Genomic DNA, 26,454 nt, shown 5'->3' on the forward strand with positions numbered 1-26,454 from the left:
CCTACACAATTTTTTCTACTAATCTGATGTTTTTTCAAAATATGTACACAGTACACAAAAATGAATACAGATAATGAATACAGATTGGGATTGCTTTGGCCAATTTTCATGAAACTTATAAATCTATTACTGTACATAATGTTGAAGAAGCCCACCAAGATTGACACCAATTATTCAGTAGGGGCACTATAATATTCAAAAACTGTTTCACAGCAATCATTTGGTCAATTAAGTTGAAACTTTGCATGCTGTATTGTAGAGCTACTTTATAACAGAGACAGTAAGGAATGTCTAAAAGCCTATCAAGTTACATGAGACATGAGGTGGCTGTATTCAACAAGGATAAGGATATGTCACATTAACTTTATGTTGGGTAAAAACAAATTACGTTATGCCATGCTTTACATTGAGACTGAATTTCTTTCATATACAAGTCTTTTAAAATTATTTAAAGTTTTTCTGCAATTATTTAAAGTTTAAAAAATGAGCTTTTTGAACTAGTCTGTGGATTTTAATCAAATTGTCTCAAATTTGGTCGTAAAACAATCTGTGGAGTCCGAAGGTAAGTAATTATCAAAAAAAAAAAACAAAAAAAAAACTGGACTTTAATTCTCACAAAGGCCTGAGGACATCAATAAGTTTTTCTCTGATTGTGACAAACTTTGGATATGATGTTCACCTCTATGTACACTGCCTTTCTGCTACTCGAGCACGCACAATGAGATGGAAATAGCTAAAAGGGGTGCTACACCATAAAGTTTTAAGATTTGGTCCGTACCTCCTAAACCGAGAGGGTTACAGACATAATTTTTGTCTTCTGATTAGTTGACTTATACTATATCAAAACTCATCAAAAACTCAAAGCTGCCCCCTGAAAAAATGTTGATGTGTATTGCATTTTTTGAAAAACCCTATTATTTGTGAACTTGTCTGACTTTTTTCACCTTATCCTCATGAAACTGATATCAAATTATTTGCAAGGTCCTACACCTAAATAGTGTAAAAATATTGACATCTTTACACAGTATGACTCCAATTAAACCCTTCTTGGTGGAGCTTAATTCACAAAAATGGTTACAGATCAGATCACCAAGTTTGATACAAATCATTCTGTAGGGGGTGCTATAACAGCCAAAAATCTGTTTCTCAGCAACCGCTTGGCCAATTTAACTGAAACTTTTCATGCTGAATCAGTGGGCTACTTTATTAGTGAGGTGTTGGGGGCAATGCAGACAAGTAAGCTGCCATTGGCCAATAAGATTTAAACAGGCATTTGGAGAGCTTAGCATTAGCCAATCATCACACAAATTGAATGATGTGTCCACAGAGACATTCTCTAGTAGCCTATAAACTTTAACATCAGTTGGCCATGAGGTGGTGCTATTAAAAAAAAAAAAAAACATAAGTCTTATTGATCTTTTTGCATAAAAATTAATTACTTCACTTGATGCATAGCACAGAAACTGACATTTCTCAAATACTAGTCTTTTAAAATTCAAAAAAAGTTTTTTCTGCATATGTTTAAAAAATGAAAAATTAGCTTTTCAAACTGTTCTGTGGATTTTACTCAAATTTTCCCAAATTTGGTCTTAAAGCAATCTGTGGAGTAGTAATAAGTAATTTGGTAACACTTTATTTTAAGTGGTCCTTTTTGGATGAAACAAACACTCAACAGACTCTTAGTAACATGTCAAAACCATATGAGGATTAAGATTAGGTTTTGGCTTGAGGTTAAAGTTAGGGTTAGGATTAGGGCCAGGGTTAGGGTTAGGTTTTGGGTAAGGTTGGGTAAGGTTAGGTTTTGTGTAATGGAAGTAACATATTAACAGTGTATCTACTTAATGTAAGTAATGTATCATCAGTACATCTTTAAGATATTTACTTCAAGATATTTAGACGTTTCATTACTGCTACTTCACTGATATGTTGTTGATGTGTTATTGATAATCTGTTAAGAGTTTATTAATCATCTACAAAGGACCACTCCCAAGTAAGTAAGCATACACATAAACAACACAAGAAGGAAATTAAAATATGAAAATAATAAAAAGTTATATAAGTTATATAATAAAAAGAAAATAATAAAAAGTTATATATCAAAAAAATGAATAAAAAAAGTTAAAGAATAAATCGAAATAAAAAACGTAAGAAAACGAGTAAAAAAAGACTTAAAACACAGACTTTAACATGTATAATTACCACAGCCCTCACTATTCAAATGTGAGTTTGTATAAGTATGTTTTTAGTCTTGATTTAAAAACAGCAATTGAAGGTACTTGGCAAATAGTGGGCGGTAGAATGTTCCATAGTCTTGGAGCATAGACTGCAAATGCATGATCACCTTTAAACTTCAAATGAGCCCTAGGAACAGCCAGCGAGTTCTACGAGGATGATCTCAAAGCTCACTGTGTGGTAGAGGGAGTGAGCATACTGCCAACATACAAGGGGGCCTGACCATTAAGTGCTTTAAAAACAAATAATAGCACTTTGAACTGTATCCTGAACTGGACAGGTAGCCAATTAAGTGATGCGAGGATTGGAGAAATATGATCTCTTTTCTTGGGACTAGTCAGTAACCCAGCTGCTGCATTTTGGACTAACTGTAAGCATTGCAATAGAGACTGGTTAATCCCAATATACAAAGAATTACAGTAGTCAATTCTAGAGAAGATGAATGCATGAAAAACTTTCTCCAGGTCAGAAAAACAGAGAAAAGGCTTAAGCTTTGCAATGTTTCTGAGCTGGAAGAAACTACTCCTTACCACAGAGTTGATCTGTTTATCAAATCTGAGGTCTGAATCAAAGATAACACCAATATTTCTCACAGAAGTCTTGACATATGAGGACAAATGACCAAGGCTATTGGAGACACTGTTAATGTGATGAGGACCACCAAAAATAATAACCTCTGACTTGCCTTCATTGAGCTGGAGGAAGTTGACAGCCATCCACCTCTTAATGTCCTCAAGACAACTGCTGAGAGACATTAAAGAGCCATTGTCATTAGGTCTAATGGGAAGGTAAAGCTGTATATCGTCAGCATAAAGATGAAAGCTGACGTTGTGCTTCCTAATAATTTCACCTAATGGCAGAATGTATAGTGAAAAAAGGAGGGGCCCTGATATGGGCCCTTGTGGAATGCCACAAGAGACATCAGCAGAGGAAGAGAACTAGCTGGCAGTATTCACTGAAAAGGTTCTGTGCTTAAGATAAGATATGAACCTACTCAGAGCCTCTCCTTTTAACCCCACCCACTTTCTATACGACCAATAAGTATGTCATGGTCAACCGTATCAAAAGCAGAGCTTAGATCCAATAACTTGAGGATGGTGCAATTTCCTTCATCAACAGAAAGTCGTAAGTCATTCGTCACCTCAAGGAGGGCAGATTTACTGCTGTGCATAGCCTTAAAACTAGACTGAAAAATCTTAAAAGTACTATTACTACTTAAAAATGGTAAAAGCTGAGAATAAACAACCTTTTTTACAGTAATTTAGCTAAAATGGTTACTTGGGAATTGGCCTATAGTTACTAACCACTATAGCATCAAGGTTATGTTTTTAAGCAGAGGTGTAACCACTGCATGTTTAAAACACACTGGAACAGCACCAGTGGTTAAGGAGCTATTAGTGATGTTCAGGACACAAGATCCTAAAATATCAAATGTCTCCTTAACCAGATGTGGGGGCATAACATCAAGTGGAGAGGTTGTCGGCTTTGTGTTCAGCACTAAATCTGTTAATTCAGAGATTGAAACAGCCTCAAACTCTTTAAACACAGCTCAGCATGGCAGGGCAAGTGGAAAATCTAGACCCAAGGAAGTAATGCAAGACTTAACTGTCTCATTTTTTCCAACAAAAAAGTTGGAACTCTTCACATAAGCTAGGAGAAGGATCAAGTCCAAACTCTGGTGAAGGTTTAAGTAAATTATTAATTGTGCTGAATAAAACTTTAGGTCTGTTGCAAGTTTTAGCAATGATGTTTGAAAAGTATGCCTCCCTAGCGGACGTAACAGCTAGCTGATAGTCAACCAGGCAACTTTTAAAAATATCAAGACTTGCTCGCAGTCTGTCTTTTTTCCATTTCCTCTCCGCTCTTCTACAAGCCGGTCTAATTTCCTGTGTGGCTGCATTTAACCAGGGCTGAACTTTTGGTTTGAAGAGTTTAAATCTCATAGGAGCTACAGTATCCAGAACAGTTGAACAGTTATGATGAAAAGAAGTGACTAAATCATCCACAATATGATGAGCCTGACCATGATTGGGCGATTTAAAACGTCTGAAAGGCTCTGGAAAAACCATTAGCTGTGGATGAACTAATATACCTTGACCAATGTCCTAAAACAGGAGCAGGAAAGTGCACAGCAAATGTTGAACTAAACACTACTGGCCTATGATCAGAGAAACTAGCCTCTTCAATATCTAATTTGTCAATGTCAAATGATCGCCTGAGGAAGCATGCAAAGTGTCGATTTAAATTGGTCTCCATGGGCCCCTGCAATGCTTGATCTAATGCAAATTTACTTAAATGTGATTATTTCTTTGTATATTTGAAACGAAGAAAAGATAATGGTTTCAAACTATACATCTCATTAACATCTAAAACATTGCAATTACATGTATGTTCTAAAAGTGCACAGGAAACAGGGAAATTTGACAGTATATTCTGTTGTCATTATTAAATGATTACAAGTTACGATTTCTGGATCGGGGCCTTGTCATGGCAGAAGGGCTTGTTTGGTCTAGGGATCTTCAGAGCTAAGTCGTCGGGAGCAATATGCTCCTGGTAGGGTCTTCCAGGGCGAACAGGTCTGGAGTGAAGACCCAGACTAACTCGATCCAAAAACCCTCCATGAAAAATGGACACAGAAGATCGTGTACCCTGCCCAGGAGAGGGTCACCGGGACCTAACCCTGGGCAAGTGCCTGGTGGCCGGGCAGCCCACGTAACCCGGCCGGGCTCAGCCCGAAGAGGCAACTCCTGGATAGGGGTAGGTCCCTCTCCTACTCAGGGGTTGCACAAGGTGAGAGACGCCAGGCAGGGGTGGGGATACTCACGAGTCCCCAGCTGGCGTCAGTGCAGTTGGAGTTTGTCCCGGTGGACAAACTGTGTGCTTATGCACCAAACCACAGGCATAGCTGTGGCCAAAAGCTTGTTGGTGCCTGTCAGGGCGGTAACCCAAGAACCCCCTGGTGGACACTGGTGGTGAGGGAGGCCGTCAAGCTGAAGAAAGAGGCCTTTAGGGACTGGATGGCCCGAAGGACTCCTGACTCAGCAGATAGGTACCGACAGGCAAAAAAGGTGGCAGCTGCAGCGGTGGCAGAAGCAAAATCCAGGGCGTGGGAGGAGTTTGGTGAAGCCATGGAAAAACAGACTTTCAGTCGGCCTCAAGGAGGTTCTGGACAACTGTCCAGCGACTCAGGAGTGGTCAGGGTGGCTGTGCCCAAGCTGTATTCAGCAGGGGTGGAGAAACTCTGACATCAAATGAGGATATTGTCGGTCGGTAGAAAGAGCACTTTGAGGAACTCCTTAATCCAGGAGACATGCCTCACTCATGGGAGTCAGGGCCAGAGACCTCTGGCGTGTCAAGCTCCATTTCCCTGGTGGAGGTCACTGAGGCACCGGGGGTGGATGAGATTCGTCCTGAGATGCTTAAGGCTCTGGATATTATGGGGCTGTCGTGGCTGACACGCCTCTGCAATATTGCATGGACCTCGGGAACAGTACCCTTGGACTGGCAGACCAGGGTGGTGGTCCCTATTTTTAAGAAAGGGGACCAGAGGGTGTGTGCCAACTATTGGGGTATCACACTGCTCAGCCTCCCTGGGAAAGTCTATGCTAAGGTGCTGGAAAGGAGACTTTGACCGATAGTTGAACCTCAGATTGAGGGGGAACAATGCGGATTCCGTCCTGGCCATGGAACAATGGACCAGCTTATCACCCTCTCAAGGATTGTTGAGGGGGCATGGGAGTTTGCCAACCCAGTCTACATGTGTTTTGTGGATTTGGAGAAGGCTTACAACCGCGTTCCCTGAGATAGCTTGTGGGAGGTCCTCCGGGAGTATGGTTTGCTGGGGTTACTACTCAGGGCCATTCAATCTCTGTATGCCCGGAGTGAGAGCTGTGTTCGTATACTCGGCATTAAGTCAGACTCTTTCAGTGTTAGCGTTGGACTCCGTCAGGGTTGTGCCCTGTCTCCACTCCTGTTCGTGATAATCATGGACAGGGTGTCGAGGCGTAGCCGGGGTCAGGAGGGCATTATGTATGGAGGCCGGAGGGTGGCGTCTCTGCTATTTGCAGATGATGTTGTTCTTTTGGCTGGATCACAAGGATGTCTCCAGTGCGCACTGGAGCAGTTTGCAGCTGAGTGTGAAGCGGTTGGTATGTGGATCAGCACAGTTTCTTGTGGACAAGCTCTTTAACAATTAGGACACAGCCTTCCATTGTTTTTGGATACTATCGTTGGGAATCAGTAGCCTTGTAGCCTGCAGAGCTAAATGGATACCATGTCTGCATTATGGCATTCTGAGCTTGCACAGACTCAAGTAAATGGTTTCGGCTTCTTTATTCATCTGTTGTGCTGCCAAATCAGGAACAGAAAGTACAGAAGGAAAACTGCAGTGACAACAGTGTTAATTGTTGATGTGGAAGAGATTTTTTTTTTAATGATGCTTTGTTTTTAAAATAAGTCTTCGTAAAAATTATGTAAATGTGAAGTAATTAATGAATGCCTACATGATTACATCATGCCTACAGTCTACCCAAACGTCGCTGGGCATGATGTGTAAAGGTTTCATGGCTATCACTGTCTAGGTGAAAATGCTATTGGAGAGGTTACTGTCCATGCTCAAAACAGTTCAGTCGGAGGGTAAAATAAGAGGCTAAATTTAGAGCTGACCGAATACTATATGGGGAACCATGTCTGAGTTTTGTTCTTGCAACAAAGACACCGATTATTTGGTGATTGAGGAAAAAAGTGCAGAATTACAGAAACTAACTCTGAAATCCTACCTTATCTTTCTATTCACCATGATGACTTCAGCCAGGAAAGCAGCTGTTACAGTTCTTAAGTTCATTTAAGTCCATCTTATCCTAACTCCAGATAAGAAAGGAGTATTACAGGGACATCTCTCAAAGGTATTATGTATTAGTTGTCCTAATTTACGTTTTAAATTTCCATTACTGTTGTTAACTGAAATTAGAATGTTATTGTGTTTAGGCAGCTGTGACCAAACTTAAAGTTCATCACACATATGTGAAACAAAACCTTAAGTGTGTAGTAATACATCTAATAGTAGAAATAATAGTAAAAAGAAAAAAATATATAGGAAAAAGTCTAATAACCTCAAGTTGTAGTAGTTATTCATTAAAGTATGGCTATTTCTTCTTTTTTGTTAATGGTAACTGGTACGGGACACCCCAGGATCCATCCAGCATCCATAATTAACGAAATATCCCTGTTCTTAATTTAGGACTAAAGATAGGACATTTATGCAGTGTGGCCCTGTCAGTCTTCAGCTGTTTAACATGTTCTCCTCTCCTCCCTCTGTTTCACCATCCATTTTTCAGCAATGGTGTCCACCCCGGATAAAACCCCACGACCTGTCAGTGCTCCCGTCATGTCTCCCATTTCTCCTGGTGATGCAGCTCCATCCTCTGTGGTGACATCAACAGCACGGGTAGAGCGTAAAGAAACTGTCACGCCCACCAGCCAGCCTTCCCAAGCGGGTGAGAAGAAGGGAGAGGCAAAGACAGAGAGTCATGTGGCCGAGGCCTCCAAACCACAGGGCGCCAAACCGGAGGGCAAACCTGAGATCAAGGTATCACACGCACATACCAATTGGATACATGAAATTATAAACTTCCTATGCCAATTGGATACGTACGGTTTACCTGTCGGTGCTCTGCCCACAAATGCTTCCTTTAATAGCAACTGTTGCTATGTCAACTAAACTTTACAGAAGATTGGAAAGATAACATAACAATAATTTGCAGCGGTAGCATAGCGTTTTAAAATGGAGATTCAGCGTGATGTAGCAACTCTATACAAAGTGTACTACAATTTCTCATTAGGTTCAGTAGGTTATTTGGCAGCATTCTGTACACATTTGTTTCCACCTTACTGTGCAACAATGCAGAGAGTGGACAAGTCACTTAAAAATTATGCCAATCCCATGTAATGTCATTTTACTGGAAAATAATCCTTACAGTATCATCTATTATGTTAGCATCTTAGCAATCTAAGCATTCAAAGCTAGTAGATTTAAAATTGTGAGTATCTAGTTATACAATTATAACCATACAATCATTAAATGTAGTGACACTTCATCAGTGGTTCACTAAAAGGAGCGCAGCTGCTCTCAGAAAAGAGACACACAACATACAGATGAGACTGTACCATTATTAGTTAGCCTATGCACTGGTATGCTCATCACAGCTGTGTATGAATGTTTATATGAGAGATCAGGGTGTGTTACTGTGTACCACTGCAGACGGTTGCCCGGCGTGAGAGGCGGCACCGTGATGCCCCTGCGGTTACAGCTACTAATGGGGAGAGAAAGAGTCAGGTGTGTTCTTCAGGCTTCTGTTACCTGCATGAGATGCATGCTCAAACAATAATGGGACTCCTTAATAAAGGTTTTAACGTTCACTAACTGTTTAACTTGTGCAAAATCAGTCTTGGAGCCGATAGATTTTAGTTAAAGTATTCAATGATTGTAAAATTAAGCCCTTTTTTACATATATAAGTGTTTTTGGAGCAATATGGTGCATCTGAACGGTCCTTGAAAACTTTTGATTTTCTGAGTTTACCACAAGGAGGAAGTTGCACTCGAATGGCTGATAAAGTGTAAATGCAAGTAGTAACATAGTAGATAAAGCTGGAAAGCAATTCACCAATGTTCACCCATGTTTATAGTAATGACACTGTGATTTCTTTAGTGCAATATTGAGGAATATCTGTAACATGAAGCCTACCTCTATGGCATTAATTTTTTTTTTTAGAAATCACAGAGGGCCAGTGTCCAGCACATTTTAACAATTTCCCTGCTTAAAAAACACCTGATTCAACTCTTTTGTTTATTGACAGGTTTAGTTAGTTGGTGTGTTTAAATAGAGAAAGCACCAAAATGTGCTGGACACTGGCACTCCAGGACCAGAGCTGAAAATTCCTGCTCAAGGAAATATTAGTAAGCAACCAATAATAAATTATTTTTTCTTACAGTGATGTCATTGGTCCATCCCAGCAGATATATGTATATTGATCATGTGAGAGATTTACCAGTTGCTGATGCTGGGACAAACGCTAACCACTGGTAATTACCATTTGGTGATATGACCTTTTCCCAGCTTTAAGAGTTGACAAGGACCGTCCAAACGCACCACTAATGTATACCATAGGCTTTAACGTGGCTCTCTGTTCCTCCCCCTGGGGGCTTGGACAGTCCCCGCGAGCAGATATGGAGATGGTGCGAATGCGGAAGGTTAGAGATGATTCTTATTTGGGTGTTGCGGCACGAGGAAGAAGCCACTGTCCTCATACTCATCCTCACTGCTCGTCTTCCACCACAGGAAAAAAGATACCATCATTTTATATATTTTTTTTCGTCATTTGCTCTGGCCGTGTATCTTGTATAACTGTGGCTATACAAGCTGGCTCTCCATGACTGCTGAATGCCATTGTGTTTAGGCTGTGACAAAGGTGTGTGTGCGGTCTCTCTGCTTGCTCACTGGCCCGTCACTGAGGCCAAATAAAGCCCAGGATAGCTGCCTCAACTTAGGCTGCCTGTTTCTCCTTTAAAAAAAAAAAAAGCAAATGCATTTTCAAAGAAATAAAATCATATTCTGTTGCTGTGGAAATGAGCTGTCCCTAGCCAAGAGATCACTGTATTAGTGTATAAAAGAATCCTTAAATACTTTGTATGTAATTTTTACAGCCATATAGGGCTATATAGGTAGGAATGCCCAAGGTACATTTTTATACAAATATGCAATGTTGGTGTGTTCTTCTATTATTGCTGTTTTACAGATGAAACATTTATTTCATCAACACAACTCTCCCTGTTGTTTTAGCCAAATAATAAAGCTTTCATTCAGTGTAAAGATTGCATAAGTATGGCAGTATTATAGAAGTGTGCCTTTATTTTCTTATTAGACATTTAAAAGAGCACACCTCTGTTCAGTGTAAAATTCTGTTGTATTGACACTTCACCTACAGCGCAGTTCACCCCAAAACTTTTGAACTCTTCAGTCTGCTTTGATGCACGCACTTCCTGTAGTTCATTCACATTTGATTTGACAACATTACTACATCTCCCATCAGCTCTGCCACACTGAATGCACAGTAGAAGTACCTGAGTCGACACAATTTCTTTTAAATTGTTCTTCCGTAGGACACGATCAGTTATTCATTTTTTTTTCTCCTGTTTTTTTATCTTTCACAGAAAAGAGCTAAGAAACTTGAGGGTGAAACTATTTATATCAGGCATAGCAATTTAATGTTGGAGGTTTGTATGGAGCATCTGGGGATTGTCCTTTTTTGCTTTTCGTTGTTTGCTGCTGCATGCCTTATTGCATGGAGATTTCTGTTCTTCTTTTTCTTACACTGACTGCTGTTCTCTGGTCATTTCTTCTTTTCACCATGCTCTCTTTCTTTTTTGTTTTGTAGCTCAACCCTAAAGGCTTCGCATGTACTATTTACCTCAGTAACTCTAATGCAAGTACTTGTTTTCCTGTTGATGTTTTAATTTTCAGCCTAATTTTCTTAAATATATGATTGGGAATATGATAGGAATGATTATAGAGAAAATGTCCCCACTCACAGGGATAAGCATTTATTTTATTTACTTCTTAATTTCTAGTGCCAAATCAAGTTGGTAGTTGCATCCAAATGCATGCATTTATTCTTTTTTGAGAACTCCTTAAAAGCATCTGTTTTGTTGCAGCATTTACAGATTTCCAAAAGCATTCTCCAGTGCCTTTTGAAGCATTTTCTCTGTCAACATAATTGTTTTCTCAAATTTTTTTGAGCTGAATAGTCTGAATTTAGCTGGATTTCTTAATACTATAATGTTTCCTTCAGGGGAAAGAACAGTGCCTACATTCAGAATATAACCTACTTATTAAAATGTACACACCTCTTACAGTTAATGTTACTAATGCATACTGTATGGAGGTCCTTCCCAGTCATATATTTCCATAGTTGCTACATGAATGACGTCTCCTCAAAGCTGCTTCCATTCTCATTGTGTAATCATGATCAGTGTCCTACCACAAGCAGAAGAATCCAGCAACATGAACCCTCACATGCACACAAAGCTGTGTCGCTCTCTTCCTGTCATCTGTGTCTGTATATACATGAGCCTTCATATGATACTCATTGGCATCTTATTGTCTTATCTTATTGACATCTTATGTTATCATTGTCATTAACTCTTAAGTGCTGGAATTTTCCTTAAGCAATACATCTCAATTTTGTCAGATTCATTGTGGTGTCCTCTAGCACAATGCTTGACAAGACTTTTGATGCAGAAGTGAATAAGTAAAACCTGTGTGACTATTTCTGTGGAGCAGCTATTGTAGGATGAGTGGAACCTACTTTAGACAGTTTTCTTTAGACAGAGAAAGTCTCTGTGTGTTTTTCCACTGCACATTTAAAAACAAGAACTGAACCTAATTGCATCAAACAAAACTTAGGGTTCTATTTCAGGAAACTGATTTCCACTGGCACCTCAATGCAATTTTTCAGTTGTATTAACATCAAGCTACAGTACCACACACTCGATTTCTCACGCTATAATAAATACTACTAATATTCAATTTTTTACTTTTTATATTGCAGTTTTCCGGTGAATCATTCAGTAAAGACTTCAGGATCAGAGTTGTACATCCCTGACCCTGACAGTATTATGTTAAAAAAAAAAAATAAATAAAAACAACATTTTTAGTATTTATTTATTTTTAGTATTTATGCCCAGCACTAAATATTGTATTAGCTGTATTTCAGCCTGTTGAGCCTGCTATTGATAGTGTTATGGCAACACCTAGTTCTTACTTCATCTACCACTACATTCAGTGGTTCATGTGAGTAGCACTGTAGTCTGTTCACAGCAAATGCTGCAGTAATACAGAATTCAATTGTTGAGATGTGGTTGTAAGTGTCTGTATATTGAGTATTTGTAATAGCTTTGAATGTGGCTCAGCCAATCAGGTTTTAGAACCGGGACTAGTTGCCTGCGTTGACTGCAAGTAGGGATGGGGAAATAGTTACCTCATGATTCGATTTGATTTTGATTCAGGGTGCAAAGATATGATTCTGAAACTAGTCTCAATGCATCCCCATTTTTTATTTCAATACCCTACATTTTTATTTCTTTATTTTTTTTTGTTGTTTTTATTTTTTAGTTTTTTTAACATAATACTGTCAGGGTCAGGGATGTACAACTCTGATCCTGGAGGGCCGGTGTACAGCACAGTTTGGAGATGTCCCTATTGAGACACACCCACTAAACCTGGCAATTAACAGATGAGTATAATCAGGTGTGTGAGAAGGTAAATTACCAAATGGTGCTAGGCACTGGGCCTCCAGAACCAGATCTGTGCACCCTTGTTGTAGGTTACAGATATACATGCTTTTTAGCTGAGTTAATAAAAATATTTAATAGAAAAGTTAATACAAAAGGTTGAACCCCCGCATATTTGTACTTGGTATGCTGCAGCTTCACAGTTAATCTTTCAGCAGACATTTTTACTTAAAACATAACTCTGAATATTACTAAATTAGCCTGTTAGCTGGTTTGCAATCTCCTGAGATCCTTGTTTAACAAAGTTGCATTCCTAAAACCAATATACTTGCTATGGTTTTGGACCTTTTACTCAATGTACAAAAAATGTGTGACAAATTTATGACTGTGCAGTGATCATGCAGTACACTTTGCATTATTGCAAATTGCGATGCATCTAAGAATGTATTCTTTTTGCCACACCTACCTGCTAGTAAGCTTAACTTATTGGTTACACTAGGTTGAAACGATATACTGCATTGTTCTGCACACACGCACTGACAAAAATGTCTACATTTATACAGATGTGTCATGTGAAGCCTCAGTTTTTCTCTTGAATTTCTCTGGAATTCACACGTTAGATATCTTGCTTATTATTTAGTTTAGCTTAACACCAGATCTGCTGGCATTAAAATGATATAACATTAGTGTGCTTTCTTGAACTCACATACTCAAACAAATGTCTACAATTACACAGAATCATGTGTCGAATGAGAACATATATTTTTCTCTTTTAAGCCTAAAAATATTAGTAAAAAACACTTGCACAGTAGAGGCCAGCATAAATGCTGAAAACATTAAAGTTTGCTTCATAACTAGCTTTTGTCACCTTACTGAACTTCTTTACAAATAAAAAATAACATACCATTCTAGTTTACAGTCTGGTGCCTTTATTGGTCATGTAGCAGTACTTGGTGATTTAAATTTGAAGAGTAATTTTCTGAATTGTCATTGGCTTCAACAGCAAATGCTACCAAACACAGTTGAGAACACCCTTGAGAACCGTTAGGTGTCTGTTAGTACCAGTCTTCAACAGGTACCAAAACTATAAAACTGGAACCTTCAGCACTGGATTGATGGCCAATGGAAAAAACACAGCTTTAGTTTTCTGGTGCCAAAGATTTCGATTGTGCAGTGGAAAAATGGCTTTAGTTTTAGCTGGATATAGTAAATATATCTGTCTAGACACTGATGTAGGTCTAGGCCTGTCTGTTGAGGATTTTTTAGTGTGGGTACAGTGCATGTAGGAGTGTTAACAGGTGTGACTCCCAAGCTTTGTGTGCGTGAGGACTAATTCCATGCAGCCCTAAAATCAGTACAGTACTGCTGAAACACTCACATATTTGTCCACTCTGCTGCTGTCTCTGCATCAAAGACACGTGACTAATTCAAAGAAATTGTTTTGAAAATTTTGATCGCAAATCTTTACAGTGCCTTACAGAGGTATTCAGCCCCCTTTAAAAGTCATCAAACTTGTCTTGACACTTCGATGTTTTCTGCTGTCATATTTCATTTTAAAAGACTGATTACACTGTTCTCCTTGTGTGTATGCATTTACACATTTAAATAGCAAGTCAAACTCCATTCAAACAAATACATGGGAGTCAGCATATAGCCTCCAAGCTCCAGTGCTTTATTGAGCTGCATATTTATGCACTGAGTGAATAGGAGTGAAACCATAAAGAAAAATAAGAATAGCAAAGGCAATATGAGTAATGCTATGAAAGCTATAGCATGCTCCATAATATACAACAGTACAGGGTGACTGGAGAAGACCACTGAATGCAATGCTCTGCTGATTGTGAAAAAATAAAGCTCAACATTTGGTTGAATAAGCATTTTAAAGCTATGCAAATTGACAAGCTCTCCGTATATGGTTTAACACACATAGGGACAAAGAATCTTAGAAAATCTAAGGTAACAATTAGAGGATATAGAAATAAGGCTACATAGCGCTTTTCTCAGACTAGGTTGAAGGTATGCCGGTCACAGATATCAAAAGCTCTACATTTACTGGCCAGTATGGGAGGGTGGCTAGAAAGAAGCCATTACTGAAGAAAAACAGCATCTCAAAGCATCTCTGGAGTTTGCCAGAAAGCATCAGAGTGACCAAGCTAAAGTGTGGAAGGTTTTGGTCAGATTACACAAAAATGAAGCTTTTTTGCCAAAATTCAAAATAATACGTTTGGTGCAAACCGAACACTGTCCATTCCACAACAAGCTTCATGCTAACGGTTTAGCTTGGAAGTGGAAGCATTATGTTGTGGGGATGCTGTTTAGAAGGGACAGGCGTTATGTTAAAATTGAAGGATGGATGGATGGTTCAAAATATAGGGAAATACTGCCAGACAAGAGAAACATCACCTTTCAGAAGGACAGTGATCCCAAGCACAAGGCCAAAGCAGCACAGGAGTGGTTAAACAAAAGGAAAAAGTTCTACAATGGCCAAGTCAAAATGCAGATCTCAATCTAGCCAAGAACATACTATTACACTATTTGAAAATTGCGGTGCACAAGTGTCATGCAGCTAACATGAACAACCTGGAGCAAATCTGCCAGGAAGAAACTTGCCCCTACAGGCTTAAAGCTATTTATTTCAGTAAAAGGTGGTTCTACCAAGTACTAGTCAGAACGGGTTGAATACACCCAGGCACACATTATCTAAGCCACTTATCCTTCTGGGCCGCGGGGGGTGCTGGAGCTTATCCCAGTGCTCATTGGGCGAAAGGCAGGAAACACCCTGGACAGATATGCTGACAAATAATTAATTTTATCACTCAGTTTAGTTTAAGAGCATATTGGTTTGCAGTAAAAAAAAATACTGGCTGGAACAATCTGTGTAATCCAATCTTTGTAATTCAGACAAATATGTTGACTTTTAAGGGGTCTGAATACTTGTGCAATGCTCTGTATTAGCTTGATTTAAAAAATGACCTGATTACCTATGACCTCCTTGATGAATCAGCAATGATTAGTGGGCAGTGTGCATGATGATGCATATTTGAAATTCTCTTACAGTAAGAAGCAGTTTGGTAGACACCCCTTTATATATTTGAACTACATCATGTTTTTCTATGATTTTTGTTTTGTTTCTTTGGAAAAACGTCCTAGTTTACCTTTTTTTCAAGTTAAGTGTGTTGAAATCTTTGAATTGCTAGTTTATTGTGCATTTATTTTTTGTCTTTAAAAAATGTAATTGTCAAAAAAACAGTTAATTGTTCAGTTGCTAATATAATCAGTAGCCCTATTCTGAGCCATTAGTTATCACCCATATTAGAGTTATCTTGCTGTGTGAGCATGTTTCACTAGGTACTAGTGGAAACAATCAAACTAAAAAGCCAGTTGACTATCTGCTAGCAGTGGGCTGTCTATCTGCATGTCTAGTGCAGGGTGAGGTGAAGCTGTCTTTGAGAAGAGGCAGTCACCAGGTTGATTTTCATGTGAGTGTTTCATTGATGCTTCAGCAGTTTGCAGATGTCTAGAAGACAGAGCGCATTTGAGTTCTCTCCATATTTTGTCTCTTATTGTCTGCTCCTGTGTGGATGATGGTCTAGATTGATTGTGAATAGATATGGATTATGAATAATGATTGACTGGAAGATTTAATCTTTCTCTGTTTCTCACTCACTTTCCCTGTCTTTCTGACCCATCTCAGTAGATGGACCTATTTTAGTCAGCAGGAAGAAAATGAAGAGAACATTAAATTAAAAATCAAAAAAGACACGAAAGACAGAATTGGATTGTGTCTTGATGGTATATTGTTGATCAGGCCATATGCTTTCTTCACCTTTGTGTGTGAGCAGTTTGTATGAGACTTTTAGCTGTTGGAGTGGGTAGCAGTTCTGCTCCTGAAAGGCTACAGCACTGCACAGTGGAACATTTTCCAGCTAAGACACTTGGAATAGAAGAACAGATTGATACATCATTGTTTGTTTTTGATGATATTTTCATAACTGTATCATTTGATGATATTTTCATAATTGTAGCAGTGTTTCATTGTTTAATTACTTTTTAATTATTAAAAGTCTTGATGCGTATTGAGCCCATTGATAGACTAATACATACCAAAGTGCACAAGATAGTGCTGAGAAGTCAAGGCCTCTGTCAGAATGGTTGGTTGGATAATGTAGTAGGTAACACGATTTCCTTGGGCTATACTGCTAACAATACTTTAACTTGCCACTGTAAATCACATCTGCTACATATGCAAGTGACTGTTGCTTTGTGTACTTCACAACTTTGTATTGCTTCTAAAAATATTGACGTGAGATGAACAAAATGTAAATGTATGATATTTTACAAATTCTTTTAGAGGCACAATTTGCAGTTAAAAGAAAACATATCATATTGCAATATTTAGCATATCACATGTCTTTAAAATTGTGATAGAATTATATCATGGGTTGAGTATTGTGATAATTTTATATAATGGGGACTCTTAGTGATTCCTGCTGTTATGACATACCCAGTTCAGCTCTGCATGATTAGTCAACATTAAGTCATGCAGTGTTGTGGCCCTCCAGGACAAGTGTAGCCTTTCCCTTCTCTAGACTTACTTGGAGAAGTTGCTGCTTTTGGGAAAATATTAATTTTCTCAGAGCCACAAAATAATACTATGTTCTCTTTCTCATTCCTCCCCATCTTGACCTTCTCTGGTCTTGCACCCTTGAACTTCTCTTCTTACTCTTATTTCTGTGCTGTATATATATGTATGTATGTGTGTGTGTATATATATAATATATATATAATCTTTTGCTCTTTTTTCTGTTCTCTTTTGTTCTTGTTTCCTGTTTCTTTTTCTGTCCGCTTCCTTTGTTCTTTCTTTCTTTCTTCCTTTTTTTTTCTTTCCTTCTTTCTTCCCTTTTTCTCTCAGGATCTAGATAAGACTCAGTCAGAGATCATGCGTCACCACAGCAGCATCAGTGAGCTGAAGCGCAGCTTCATGGAATCTGTCCCCGAGCCACGGCCCAGCGAATGGGACAAGCGCCTGTCCACACACTCACCCTTCCGCACAGCTAGCATCAATGGCCAGGTGCAGCCTGATGCGGTGAGTGCCCCATCAAATATAATTTTGAGTGGTCAGTTATGCTCCATCAAGTAATACATGCTTCCCAGTTGTTTGTATCATTGTATTGTTACTCTATGGGATTTTGGGAATAAAATGAATTTGCATTAAGGCACAAAGCATTAAGTGCTTTTTAGCAGCCACGATAGCTACGATACCTACGATAGCTCAACATACCTATTAGTTCAGAATGAGCGTCTGCAACATAAATTGCTCTAAATGATTTACTCTACTTGGTGGCACTTTTATTATTATTATGATAGCATCAGACTGAGGTTTATAGGAAATTGTTGTTCCTCACAAAGTTAGATGCTTTGGTCTAACATCCTTTTCACAACTAAATACTTGACTTTATACATGCTCTCAGTGACTGTTTAATATGACTGGACTTGTTGTATTGCAAATCTTTGCTATGTACTGACATTTTCATAGGACTTTATGTTTGGATGAACCGCCATTGGGATTTCTTTGGGTACTCAGAGACTAAAACTTTTTTCTGCTTTGGCAATTTTTGTCGCATTTGTTATTACTGTATTGTAGAAATACCTGAAATGTATATGTATGTAACAAGCACTGATATTGTGTGATGGTTCATTTAAAAAATGAGTGTGTACGTGTGTATATGCATACAGGTGCAGACGCCCACTCTCCCACCTGTACGCAGAGTACTGGGTGGTGTATCAGAGGTAAAGATGCTCTTATTTGGTCATTACTGGTCAGGCTGTGGCAAACACTCAGAACAGACCGATGTTTCTTTATGATGATGATAAAGAACAGAGCAAAACAGTAGCATGAATGGCCGCTGGACGCAATGGCCATGGCAGAGTTCAAGCAGGTGCTGTTCTCAACATGCCATGTACTCTTCTGCCTGGTGCAAACCCCCTCTTGCCTCTGCTCACTGAATGGCTGCTAGCAACTTGGTCCCTGTGCTTTGATCTGCTACTCGCATGGCTGAATTGACACCACATATCCCAAGCTGCATGACTGTGAGTTGTTAGTTGTAAACGAGAATCAAAGGATAGACTGATTGAAGTAGAAAAATAAGTAAACAGAATCAATCAAAGACTACAAACTGACTGGCCCTCCTCTCCGTTATTGTCTTCTGTCCTGTCTCCCTCCTGTTCCTTTTTCTGTGGTGGTTTTACTGTTTTGTGTTCTCCCTTGCCCTTCCACTACTATTATTTCTGTATCTTGTCTTCTCCTTCTTTTTCCTCTCAAAGTCTTGTCCAGGGTCACGGTCATGTCCTCTTCGCCCTCCATCCATTTTCTCCTCTTTTCCCTGTCCATCCCCCTCTCCAAATGCTGGGGTGGGCGGAGACACCCAGAGAGGGGCTCACCCTCGGCCTTCACGGTCATCCTCAACAGAGGCCTACTACACAATGTACCAGTCTCAGACCTGAGGCTGTGTGTACACACCCACACACACACAATCATGCACGCGTGTACACATGCATATCCACACACATACTATGCATTGAATTTACTCGATTCAAATGTATACATAAATATAATAATTGTGTGTGTGTGTGTGTGTGTGTATATATATATATATATATATATATATATGTATGTATGTATGTATATGTGTGTGTGTGTGTGTGTGTGTGTGTGATATTATATACTTATTTTACATATCATACACTTAATAATTAGAAAATATGGTAATATCAAATAATTTTGCCTCTGTACAACACCACAATTGATTTAAAATGAAGCAATCAAGATTTGATACACTGTGATATAACTATACTTTCAGCTTTTACTGGATTTAACAAAACATTGCACTAAGTATTTAGGAATTACACCCATTTTTTACACAGTCCCTTTATTTCACTGGTTCAAAAGTAACTGAACGGTTAACTGATAAGCAGTTTCACGGTCAAGTGGTGCCTGTTCCTTCTCTTCAGGTGTTCAATAAGCATTTGGCAGCTGTTTGTGGGAACTCTAAATTTGTGGTCCAAATAGGTGTTGATACAAGTGAAGGGGGCCATAATTAGGCTGAAAAAACAAAACAGACATATCAGAGAGATAGCAGAAACTTTAGAAGTGACCAAATGAAAAATTTGGTTCAGTCTTTTAGGAAGGAATGCACTTGCAAGCTCAGCAACACCAAAAGGCCTGGAAGACAAAGTGAACATTCACAGAATTCTTTCTGTGGTGAAGAAAAACCCCTTCCCAACATCTAGTCAAGTCAAAGACATTCTAGAGGAGTTTGGCATGTCATTGTCAAAGTCTACAATCAAGAGACACCTTCATGAATATAAATAGTATGTTTACCTCAAGATACATATACTCAAGTACAGAAAGCCCAGATTAGATTTACTAGAAATCTGAAAAACCCTGCCCATGTCTAGAACAAAATTCGGTGGACAAATGAGGTAAACTTGTATCAGACTAATGGGAAGAGTATGGAGAAGGAGAGGAAGGGCTCATGATCCAAAGCATACGGCATCATCGGTCAAACATGGTGGAGGCAGTGTTATGGCATGGGCATGTAGGGCTGTAAATGGAACCAGGTCTCTGGTGTATATGTTAATGTGACTGCTGATAGAAGTAGCAGGATGAATTCTAAGGGTATAGAGCTATACTTTCTGCTCAGGTTCAGTCAAATGCGGCAAAACTGATAGGATGGCACTTCACAGTACAGGTAGGTATTGACCCAAAACAAAGCAACCCAACTCTTGGGGGAAAGCAATGCAAGAGCTTCTTTAGGCAAAGAAATGGAATGTTCTTAAATGACCATGTCAGTCACCTTACCTCAACCCAGTAGAGGTCAGGTTGTCACTTACCGAAGACAAAAGTGAAGGCAGAAATACCCATAAACAAGCAGCAACTGAAGGTGGATCCAGTAAAGGCTTAGCACAACATATCAAAGGAGGAAACCCAGCATTTGGTGATGTGCATGGGCTCCAGACTTTAGGCAGTCATTGACTGCAAAGGATTAAACATGAAGTGTTTATAAAATAATCCTTGTATTTATAATTATGTTAACTTGTCCAGTTACTTTTGAGCCTGTAAAAATGGAGGGACTATGTAAAAATGGCTGTATTCCTGAATGGTTGATGCAATATTTTTGTTAAACCACTTGAATAAAAACAAATCCACAACTAATACAATTTCTCCTCCCTCCAAAAAAGAAAATGACAGACATGAGTGACAAATAAAAGCAAGTAAATACAAGTACAATGAGCAGGTTCAAGCATGCATCAGCAGTATGAGCCCTTCTGCACTTTGAGGCAATAAGGCCTAACAAGGCCTAATGCTGTTTGGGCCTTATTTAGATGCAGAGAGGTAAAAACTGAAAGAAGGTCAGTTTATCAAAAGGCCTTCAGTTGTCATAAATAATGAGCAGTGGTCTTTAAACATAATGTATGTTTACATTCATAAGTACTGGTCTACAAAGGTTTGTGGAACATTCTAGAGACTGTCAACATAGATGTCAAAACTACATGACTGATGGCAAAATTTCTCACATAGTTGCATTTGCACAGTGGTTTGGTTCTCCATATTTAACCCTTTGATATATAAGCTATAATGAGGCCCAATGCACCCATAAAGGACCCTTTTGGCATAGAGGAGATAAGTGAAAGTGGGTCAGAATTTGTCAAAAGGTCTCAATATGATATGATTATTGATCAGGGACCCTCAACAAAATATGGTCACTGAGTTGTGTTCAGATACACCTTTTGATCTTTGTATAATAAGCTGTAGTCTTTGAATGAATAAGCCAAAACACCAGACAGGGAGTCCAATTTCTGACATAACATGTAATTACAGAGTTCTTGAGGTCAATAATCTGAATCAAATGGTACCAGTGTTTTAGCTGTAGACTTTGTAGTAACATTGTAATAGCATTTTGTAATGATCTTAAGTGTTACCCCCAAAGGCTAATGTAGATGAAATTTTGCAAAAACCCATCAGAGTCTCAATTCCTTACAGTATGGAGATGTATGGACCAATGAGTGATGAGTTATAGCAGTTTAAGCTAGCAGTGTCATGTTGAGTATTTGATAATTATTTAATTAGAGAGGCCACTGAGTTTTTCTACATCATTTTCAAAAAGTTAGGATCAAAATCCAGAGACTAGTTCAGAAAGTATGGTTTTGCACAGTTATTATGATTACAAAAAAATTATGCAGTTTATGTTTCATGATGATTGATCAATGTTAAACCTGCCAAAAGCCTGCTGAATGTTGATTGGCTCATGGCAGCCATAAATTTAAATGTATGAAATTGTCCTTAGAGACTCACTTGTCTGTCTAATAGAAGCTACAAGCAAAATTTCAGCTTAATCGGACATACAGAGGCTGAGAAACAGTTACAGCACCCCCTAGTGACATATGCACACCAAAAATGATGCACTGCCTCAGAATCCCCTAATGAATAAGTCTGTCAAGTTTCAAATGTTATGAGTGAAGGATTCTCAAGTTATAGAATTTTTATTAATTATGAATTATTTTGAATTATGTTAGAAGTTTTAAGTAGCATATGGCAGCCATATTGTTTTCATATTTTAGTCATTTTTTTATTTAGTCATTGTTTTTTGATAATCATTGAGGTTCAGACTCTTCAAAATTTTTTGACACCAGTTGCATAATGATTGGGCAAAAACCCTAGGACTAGTTTGCAAAAGTAGGTTTCACATTTAATGCAAATTTGTGGAAAATCTAAGCAGACGGAGCTAAAAATTCCAAATGACAAAGTAGTTTGTCCTGACCCAAATAATTAGGAAAAAAAGAATTTTGTCTCTAAAAATTTGATTTAGCAGTTACAGGGCCATACATGTTGGGCTGCGCAATAGTGCCCACTTAAGGCCGATTGGGCTCATTTCGTACACCTGAGTAGCGGGAGGGACTACTAACTTGTGACCAAGTTTCATGTCTCTAGGACTCTAGGACGGTATGGTCCAGCCGATTCGTTTTAGGGAAGAAAAAGAATAATATGGAAAATGATTATTGGTATACAGACAAGGGGAATTCAACAACAGAAAACATGTGACTAGTTTACTTACTGTAGACAATAATAAATAACATTTAGCATAAATAACATTTTATTTTTGTGGAAATGACGTACACATGAATCAAGTAAATTAAATGCAGTCAGTGTTCACACATTTTTTGTGTGTGTCATGTCCACTTGACAAAGCACTGGATAAACAGTGGTTCTCAAATGCACATAATTCCTGTAGTAACTAAAGTAACCTTCCTTTTTATATATATATATATATATATATATATTTTAAGCTGTTTCAATTTATTTTACTATGTGGCAACTTATACTAACAGCAGGATCCAGCCAAACTCAGCTTGTGGCACCTGAATGGGCAGCGAGGATGCCACAACAATGGTCTGGCCAAGCCAAACCCTGCAGGTTTTTATGGCATTTTTATCCCTCAGTGACAGATGATGCACTGCCAAAATTGGATTTGCACTAGTGTTCTGTACTGTACATGCCAAATATAAATGCCTATCACTTTTAACCATATAGTAAAATCCCATAAAAGCCCTTCACTGTCTGCCACCATTGCTTCAAAGCGTTCAGCTGGTTTTAGCGTATTATTGTCTCCGCGCTGCCACCTACTCACACACTGCACAAATGCTGCTTTATTGAAGACCCATAGTCAGAGGCCTTTCCACTCTCCTCTCATCTCATCTCCTCTTGTCTCCTCACTTGTCCTCTTCTCTACTCTATGGCCCAGCCAATGCATCAGTTGGCCAATAAGATCATTCAGTATTGACATCTTCCAATATTTATTAGTATTAGTAAAGATTCCACAGATTGATACTTGCTGGCAGATTTTGTATTGCATGGTAGGTATTGTAACAATCAGGCACAACTGGAGAAAGGAAAACGGTACACTTCTGAGGATTTAGTGGTTTTATGCTTATGTGCAAAAGTGGCAAAATATACTTCAGTGAAAATCCTCACTCTGTTAAAAGTGGAGTCAAAAATAAATTAAAGAAATCATCTGCATTTAAACACACCCAAGTAAATTGAGAAGCAAAGAATTGGGACATTGTAAAATAGATTATTGTTGAAATATACATTCATAAAATTTGTATACCAGATCAAAAGATTAGCATGAACATCAGCTCAGAACATTTCTGAGCAGTTTTTTTCACAGAACATAAATCATACTGGTTTATTGTCATTTGCTGTGTGAACTCTATAATTTTCAGCTGGACACATGAATTAGAAAAAATGAATGACAGGAGATTGATTGCACAGGTTCCATTTTCCCTTAACTGTAAATACATAAAGGAGCAGTGAGTGTATAGTGTTGGTTGTAGTCATTTAAGTTTGCCTAATTTTAGTTAGTTTATGTTTGTTTTCATGTAAAAGGAACAAAATGAGAGCAGTTTCGAACCTGTGACTAAAGCAAATTACCATTTAGAACCATTGCAGAAGCACTCAGCACTTCAAAACAACAATATGGCATATTTTGAGAAAGTGAGTGTCTTATTGAAAATGAATATTTGCACTTACATTTTAGTCCTTATATTTTCATTTAGACCTTCAAAAGTACTTATTTGCTAAAACAAAGTACAAATCCTCAAAAATAACACTTAAGAACAGGAACAAAATGCACTTACTTCAAATATGACTCGTTAACTAAAACTATTGGAGTGGAGTCATTGGCCAATATAGTTGGAATTATCTGAGTTTTAGTTCCTTAAAATCAGTTAACAGTCACAAAACATTCAGTGTTTGTGATTGGTTAGGCCTTCCTCTCCTCTCCTCTCCTCTCCTCTCCTCTCCTCTCCTCCACTCCCTCTGTGTTTGTCATTCACCTCCCACTTCCTCATGCCTGTTCATTGTTCTCTGTCTCTCTTGGTCCCACGTTGCTGGTGCAGTATTGGAGGCATGCTGTGGGTGTGCACCCCCAAGAGCAGGTAAGAGTCAGGTGGGCTCAATCATCTGGCAGACAGTCACTGCTACTCTACAAGGAGGAGGATGAGGAAGAAGATGTTGGTACTGATGATGCTTATGACAACGATGATGGTAAATATGATGAAGAAGAAAAAGCTCAGGGACAAACTCTGCGAGTCAGCATTGCTGTGGCAGCAGAGGAGAAGAAGACTGTGATGCATGCATGCCAGCTGCAACCCAGGTCACTGTGCCACCCGCGCATCTCTGTCCTCCTCAGCAGCCTTCTGTTGTTGCTCCTCACTGTGTGGTGGCTTGTCTTCCCCTGATCCACAGCCTGAAAGCGAAAGTGAAGAAGGAGGAACACTGAGCCTGCTGACAGTCTTCTGTTTATTGCCATAGCTTTCTGGATTCACCTGGATCTAACCCTGTTGCATTGCTCAAAGAGCTTTTCACCAGGCTAGTTCAGTTAGGACCATTGCCCAGAGGTCAGAAAGAGGAGCTGTGACAAAAGACCACTCTCAAAGGAAGTTCTACTAATTTCAAATGAAAGGTTTTTTGACTGTTATTTTTTTTTTTTCAAACTGACATGGTTTCAGTTTTAGTCACAATAATAGGCTATTTCATATCTGCTTTGTTGCTATTACGTTTGCACGGAGCAGCTTTTATTAGCAAGTAGCTAGTAGAGCTTTAAAAAACAGGCTCCACTGAACTCACTGTATTTCTCTGTTTGTTTCTGGACACCAGGACAACCTCTTAGAAGCTGCCGCACTTGACACATAGCTCTGTTGTAAATCTTTAGTCTTTTGCCAGCAGATGAGCAAAGCAAGGAACATCTCTGTAATAAACCCAAGGAGTTTTGGTGTACCGCCACATGTTTATGTTTTTGTTTGCCTGGAGTAGGACAGCCTATCAGGTGATGTTTCAAACACAACCACACCTCCAGCCTCTGTGATTTATGGAATAATTCTGTTCCCTGGATCCTTGTGCCATTAACTGAATTCATGCACTACTGCAGTAGGGCATTGTGTACTTGTTTACCTTTGGCTTACCACTGCAACCCAAAAAAAAAAAAACTTTTCTTGCTAAGCATTGTGTTATCACTGATGGTATGCTGTAGCCTTTGCTAGCATTTGTGTGTGGGAACCGTGAGCTGTAGGCCTCCTTGAAGGAGAAACAGCGAAATGAAAAGTAACGAAGAAACTGGTGGTGGATGTGTTAGTGGCCTTTACTGAAGTGCAGTTGAAGTGACATCATTTTACCTTAAAAAGATCTGTTTGAACCTAATAATTGAAATCTACTCAATAATGGGGACTACATTATGTCCCCATTATGTTTTATGGTATGCTGTCTGTGTATACTATGTTTAGCACTTAAAAATTGGAAATTGGTTAATAATTAATCAACTATTTCAATTGATGTTAATAGTTTGTTTAAGTGACAAATTCTGTTGAATTCTGAAAGTGGTATTGTATGACCTGCATGTCCAGACATAACCAGAAATATCGAATTCCCTATCACATGAAGCATATTGTTACTGTTGCTTTTTATTTTTGTTTTTTTTTTGTTTTGTTTTTTTTTGTGTGCACACGTTTGTGTGAAATTTTGGGTAATCTAGAGTACAGCCGCAGCACAGCCATATTAAATTCCCAATGCTTTGACCATATGATTTAATGCATTCTTCTCACTAAGTACACTTCATGAATATCTGCCCAAGTCTACATTAACAGAAATATAATGTTGGATAGTGGACTGAGAATATACTGTATTCACTGTGAAAACAGTTTCAGTTCCATCTGTTTCTTCTGATCAAGACGTTTTTACCTCCCTAATGTCTTACCCTCCTTTTCAATTTAGCTCATAACGCAGAACGAGCATTTGCAGTCCTCCTAATTACATGAGTTGTGCTTTAGTTAAAGCTACAGAATGCACAGAGAGTTTGGCACTGGCATGAAAGCAATTT

At 38.7% G+C, this 26,454-nt stretch overlaps 1 protein-coding gene across 1 annotated transcript in view; it reads left to right on the plus strand.

Moving 5' to 3' along the window:
• Window positions 1–26,454, plus strand: part of epb41a (erythrocyte membrane protein band 4.1a) — a 71,554-nt gene that overhangs the window by 35,824 nt on the left and 9,276 nt on the right. The window contains exons 12-16 of the mRNA XM_036567048.1: window positions 7,569–7,819; window positions 8,492–8,566; window positions 9,443–9,481; window positions 10,442–10,504; window positions 17,433–17,606. Of these exons, the coding sequence (XP_036422941.1) occupies window positions 7,569–7,819; window positions 8,492–8,566; window positions 9,443–9,481; window positions 10,442–10,504; window positions 17,433–17,606 (602 nt within the window). The remainder of the gene's footprint in view (window positions 1–7,568; window positions 7,820–8,491; window positions 8,567–9,442; window positions 9,482–10,441; window positions 10,505–17,432; window positions 17,607–26,454) is intronic.

The sequence above is a fragment of the Colossoma macropomum genome, unplaced genomic scaffold (genome assembly GCF_904425465.1).
Source record: "Colossoma macropomum unplaced genomic scaffold, Colossoma_macropomum, whole genome shotgun sequence".
NCBI classification, from domain to species: Eukaryota; Metazoa; Chordata; class Actinopteri; order Characiformes; family Serrasalmidae; genus Colossoma; species Colossoma macropomum.